At 32.9% G+C, this 6,673-nt stretch overlaps 1 protein-coding gene across 1 annotated transcript in view; it reads right to left on the bottom strand.

Annotated features, from left to right (window-relative positions):
• Positions 1-2,282: 2,282 nt before the first annotated feature.
• LOC128249697 (uncharacterized) overlaps positions 2,283-6,673 on the bottom strand; it is an 11,084-nt gene continuing 6,693 nt past the window's right edge. The window contains exon 2 of the mRNA XM_052974067.1: positions 2,283-3,304. Coding sequence (XP_052830027.1) covers positions 2,772-3,304 — 533 coding nt within the window. The 3' untranslated portion in view covers positions 2,283-2,771. The remainder of the gene's footprint in view (positions 3,305-6,673) is intronic.

Raw genomic sequence — 6,673 nt, 5'->3', positions numbered from 1 at the left:
TGTTGTTAAACCTCTGTTAACAGCACCGTATGCAGGTCTTTTCCATTTTCTTTCACACATGGATAAATTTTTCACTATAGACCTTAATAGTTGTAAAGACACTATATCAGTGAATAGACTAAAAAAAACCTTCATAGAGAAGACTGTCCCTGTTCCCACTGCAGATATATATGCGGCATTACAAACACAGCCTGAACACCCACCATCATATTCCATGACTACTACTGGGCTCGATCAGGTACCAGACAAGGATTCTAGATTATTTTTGTTTTTTTCCTTAATTTTTGAGAGCAGTCGGGTTCATTTTTAGTATTCTTGTTTGTGAGAGCAGTCGAGTTTATTTCAAATATTCTCATTCTAAAAATCATTTCTGGCTAATTGTTGAGAGGACATTGGTGTTGCCTTGGCAGAGGTTTGCACTCTCTGGGTGCTCTTATTATTATCATCATCATCATCATCATCATCATCATCATTATTATTATTACAGGTATCCCTCTCAAGGCAACAAACTAGCAAAATCGTAAGCATGCTAGACATAATGCTTTGCAGCATTTTTTCTGACTTGACATTCTGAGTTCAAATTCTGCCATGGTTGACTTTGTTCTTTATCCTTTTGGGATTGATGAAATAATTACCAGTTGAGCACTGAGGCTGATGTAATTGAAAAGCTCCTTCCTCCAAAATTTCAGGGCTGGTGTTTACTTGAGAAAGAATTATTACAGGTATCCCCCAAACCATAGAAATTTCTGGAGAAACTTTCTGTAATGTGGAATTCCTTAACATGAAATCTATTTTTTTCATTGATTTCTATGTTATAAATTGAGATGCATTTTGACGAAACTTTTTTCAAAAAAGAAAAAGAAAATAAGAAAAGAAAAAAAATCATGCAGTTATTTTTATGCATGAAAATAACAATTTTTTTTAAACACAAACATTAAAGTTATAGACATTAGAGAACATAAATCATGAAGATAAGCGCAACAGAAAAACAAACTTAGATAAAAAAAAAGAAAATGAACAATAAAACACAAGAAAATCAAATCTTAGCATATGTACAGAATAGTGACCATTAACAAACACCACACCCGAACTACATCAATGAAAATATGAACACAGAGAATTTATGAAAGATCTAAGAGGAGAAAAAGATCTAAAATGTTGAAAAATTGCAAATATGATAACAATCTAAAGGTAGAAATAGATAAAGAATTAAAATCAATAGTAGATCTTCCCATCATCATCATCATCATCATCATCATCATCATCATCATCATCATCACTGCCACCGCCGCTACAACCACCACCATCTCCATCACTGTCATCATCATCAATGTTGTTGCTTTAATGTCCACTTTTCCATGCTTGTGTTGGTCAGATGGAGTTTGTCAATTCATATTTTTCTATGGCTGGATGCTCTTCCTCTCACCAACATTCACCTGATTCCAAGTGTCTCTCCATGGTCAGAAATGTCTCCAAGCTTCAAAAACAAAGGACACTGATTGCATGATGGTGACACATGCTTACAACTGTCACGTGACACCAAGGCAAGGAGAAACACACACACACAGGTATGTACACATATACACACTTACACATACATACATATATATGTGTGTGTGTATATATATATATATATATATATATATATTTATTACCATTTAAAAATGGCTGCTGTGTTAGAACACAGAATACTTCAACAGTTACCATGTGGACTTTTGGTGCATAACAGCACTCTTGTTTATATCGCTAGTGGGAGATAATTCACTACCACCAGGACTACCAGATCACATGATTTCTGCCTTCCTTGCCCTTGTCAATGGTAGATGCCTGGAGGCTGGAAACAACAGTGATATCTCTGGTAGTATGCACATAGAATCACAGTATCTAATCATGTACCTGTGTTGCAAATATCAGAAGGCTTACGTATGTATGTATGTGTACGGCAACATTTACTACATATATATATATATATATATATATATATACATATATATAAACATAGAGGATAAAATTATTAAAATTAATTTTATCAATGGTCAGCATATAAAAACCTTTTAGGTAAAATACATTTACAGAGATATATAACTGTATAGGGTATGATTAAGTATAATTGTACCCTGTACAATTATTTCTCTCTCTCTCTTGATATATATACATCTTATACAATAATGTATATGTATATACAGATATGACAGAAGTAAATAGACACCCTTATAATCATTAAAATTTATTTAAATCTGAAATTATACATTCAAATTATTAATTATTATGATGTGAATATCTAATTTCTTTTTAGATATGCCCCCTTTGCATTTTTCAAGGCAAGGACCCTATTAGGTATGTTACTGATTAGATGATGAATATTCTTCTGCAGAATTTCTGGCCAAGTTTCACGCAATAATCTTAAAAGATCCGGCTTTGAAGATGCTTTCCTGTTCTTTTTATGAAGTGTCCTGTACATTATGTCCCAGAGGTGTTCAATATGGTTCATATCTGGTGACTGGTTTGGCCATGGAAGCTTTTTAATGCCATTCTCATCCAACAAATTTCAGCCATGTGACATCTTGCATAAATAAAGAGTCTTCTTTAATCATTTTACCACTGGAGAAGATTGGAAGGAGTCCTTTCTGTAATATGGATACATATTTATCTGAGTTTATGTTTCTCTTATACTCCATCACCTCTGATCAACCATTGCTTAAAATTGCTCCTCCACCCCGACCATCACAGAATAGCTGCCATGTTTCATTGTTGGTTGCAGTCTTTTCACGTCAAATTCTTGATGACAGTCTCCAGACCCACACTTGACCACTGTCAGAAAATAAAGCAAATCTGGACACATCAGAAAATATGACAGTGTCCCAAAATGCTAGTGGCCTCTCCACCATCTCACTGGCCCAATCTTTTCTCTGCTTGATATTGGCTGGCTGAAGAAATGGCTTCCTTCTTGCTGCTCTGCCATCGTAACCAAGTTTGTGGAGATACATGACAGCTGTTCTAGGACTGACATCAACTTGTTCTGCTATGTCAGAGGCCTTGCAATGAAGATTATCCTCCACAATTCTCTTAACAAAGTGAAGGGTCCTGCTCGAGGGCCCTGATTGATCTGGGCGAGGTGATGTAGACCTCCCTGGTGAATTGCAAATCACTCTATTAACTGTAGAAAGTGGGATTATAAGGTTTTCTTCGATTTTGTGCTGACTATGTCCACCTTCAGAATGATCCACAATATGGCTACTTTGAGATTCAGACAGTTCCAAGGCTTCTTTTGTACATGGCATGATTAAACAGTCATGTATAGAACCTGAAACATAAAAATGTCAATTAATAAAAAATATAAACTTTTTACAAGTTAGAATAAACATAAAACGATGTTTTATGAGGTGTCTATTCACTTCTGTTTTGTCTGTGTGTATATATATATATGTATATATATATATATGCATATATGTATGTATATAAATATATATATAAATATATAATATATATATGTATGTATATAAATATATATATAATATATATATAAATATATAATATATATATGTATGTAGATAAATATATATATAATATATATATAGATATATAATATATATATGTATGTAGATAAATATATATATAATATATATATGTATGTATATAAATATATATATAATATATATATGTATGTATATAAATATATATATAATATATATATAAATATATAATATATATATGTATGTAGATAAATATATATATAATATATATATAAATATATAATATATATATGTATGTAGATAAATATATATATAATATATAATATATATATGTATGTAGATAAATATATAATATATATATATATATATGTATATAAATATATATGTAATATATGTATGTATGTATGTATGTATACAACAGGCTTCTTTCAGTTTCCATCCAACAAATACACTCACAAGGCATTGGTTGGTCCAAGACTATGGCAGAAGATAATTGCCCAAGGTGCCATATAGTGGGACAACACAAAACCATGTGATTATGGAGCAAACTTCTTACTACACCTGCAACATAGTTCTCCCGATGTAGTAATGCAAAAAAACTCCCTGCCTCACCTTAGAGCTGATGAAACTCAGCAATGAAATAACAACAACAGTAACAATTGCAGACTGGACAATCATAGACATACTGGAATCAAAAGATGGCATTAATATCTCCAAGATAAGTTAACTACTCTATGCAGGAGGTACTAGTGGTGAGGAGTGGTCACTAAGAGAAAATGGATTTTTCCTCAAAACGTATCACATGGGAAGATCAAATGCTAAGTAAATAATATGGAAACATGAACCAATGAGGGAGTCTCTATGTGGCCATTGAACCGGCTACGAATATGAAATAGCAGCCAATTCTCTCTTAAATCATCTTAAAAAAAAAAAGAAAGGACATATTGGATAATACAGTCCTGGAGCCCTTGTATGTAAGAATGAAAGAAAGAACGAAAGAAAGAAAGAAGTAATATTCACGGCTGCAATATTTATGATCAGGTTTTCTCACTCAGAAAGTACTTTATGATGGTTAAGGAGGAGGAGGAAGAGGAGAAAGAAGGAGGAGGAGGAAGAAGAGGAGAAAGGAGGAGGAGGAGGACATGTGAAAGCCAAACGTAGAGAAACAAAATAGTATAAAAGATCTCTCAATCTTTAATATGATTGACAACAAAAAGATATATAAATGAAAAAAAATAGGAGACACATACAAAATAGGGAACATAAAATCTATCTGAAATCAAAGAGGGTCTAAGAAAACAAAAAAAAAAAAAAAAAAAAAAAAAAAAAAGGAATCCTCATAAATCATAAGGAATTTGTCATTATAAAAAGTGACAAGACTTCTTTGAACAAAAAAACAACTTGTTTTTAACCTAAACCAACCTTACCAAAAAACCAGGGAGAAAGCAAAATGGAAATGATTGTAGAATCAGAAACAGGAGAAGCTGAAGATTTTAGGAAAGTAATATAGACATTTGATGGATTGTTATGGGTAAACATGTTAAAAGCAGCAAACATAATGGTAGGAACATTTCTGGAAAAAAAAAGAACCTTTCAGCAAATAATGCAGATACTTTAGAGAATATGAACAAGAAATGACAGGAAATGAAAGAAGTGCCAAATTTCTGGCTAGAATATCTAACAGGTAGTTACAAAGTATGTGCGAAAACGTTCAATGATTTTGCTGAAAAATCAACCAATTAAATTATGTATGTGTGTCATCAAACTATATGCTGTAATTAACAAACAATTGAAAAGTCTGTTGCGTACAGTGCATGATTCAGGAGGGAAATTGGCATGAAATATAGTTTGTGAAAATATGCCAAGAAAACCTTGATGAGATGAAAATTAATAAAAAGACAGTAAATGCAATATTAGATAAAGAAATAAAGATAAAAGGATTAGAGCAAAGACAGGCTTACAAATATTTAGGACACACAGAAATGAAAGAAAAGTTTCAGAAAGGAAAATTATAAATACATTAGATTAATTCTTAAAAGTGAGCCAAATGCTAGGAACAAGATAATAAGTATCAATATTTTAGTTGTTCCAGAAATAAGTTACAGTTACAATATTCTCAAATGTCAGTTAAAGAAATTACTAAGATTAGATAGGAAAACATAAAGATAATGAATTCATTTGGAATGCACCATTGAAGAACTAGTATAGAAAGATTACATTTTACAGGAACACAAACGAGTGTGTGGGGGGTTTTATCAGTTAGAATACTAACATAAAACATTCTACTTTAAAACTACAAAAGTACTTAGTAAAGAATAAAGGGAGATTAATAGAATAGTCACACTGCATGAACAAGAAAAACAAAATGTTTACATCTGAGGGAGGTAAACAAATATGAAAGAGGAGTTGAGGTAAGAGGCATCTCTGAAGAGGGATGGGGAAAATAAACCTACAAAATGTATGAGGAAATCTAGTAAAGAGAAAATGGCTATGTGGTTAAGAAGTTTGCTTCCCAACTGTATTGTGTAGTTGTGGGTTCAGTCTCACTGTGCAGAAGCTTGAGCAATTATCTTCTTCTACAGTCCCAGACATACCAAAACCTTGAAAGTGAACTTGATTGATGGAAATTGAAAGAAAGCCATCATATACATCCTTTACTCATTGCAGCCATGCTGGGGCATCACCTTGAAGAAATTTCTTTTAGTTGAATGAATTGACTCCAGTCCTTATTTCCCCAAAGCCTGGTATTTATTCTTCCAGTCTCTTTTGTCAAACTGCTAAGTTACAGGGGTATAAACAAGCCAACACCAGTTGACAAGCAGTGAAGGGGGACAAACAAAAACACACATGATGGGCTTCTTTTAGTTTCCATCTGCCATATCCACTCATAAGGCTTTGGTTGGTCAGAGGCTGCAGTATAAGACACTTATTCAAAGTACCATGCAGTAGGACTGAACCAGGAACCATGTGGTTGAGAAGTAATGCACCTGTGCAAATATATTCTTTATAAGCTGAGAGTTTGTCTTTTGATTTGAGTTTCACATCCTGTAATTTTTCAATAAAAAAAACTATATCCTCTATATCCCCCACAGGCATGGCAATACTGCCACACAGTGGGACTGAACCCAGAACCATGTGGTTAGTAAGCAAGCTGCTTACCACACAGCCACTCCTGTGCCTGTATATATATATATATATAT

This window comes from Octopus bimaculoides, chromosome 17, assembly GCF_001194135.2.
Source record: "Octopus bimaculoides isolate UCB-OBI-ISO-001 chromosome 17, ASM119413v2, whole genome shotgun sequence".
In the NCBI taxonomy this organism is placed as follows: Eukaryota; Metazoa; Mollusca; class Cephalopoda; order Octopoda; family Octopodidae; genus Octopus; species Octopus bimaculoides.
The sequence above is the reverse complement of the archived record's forward strand: the minus strand, read 5'-3'. Positions and strand labels throughout refer to the sequence as shown.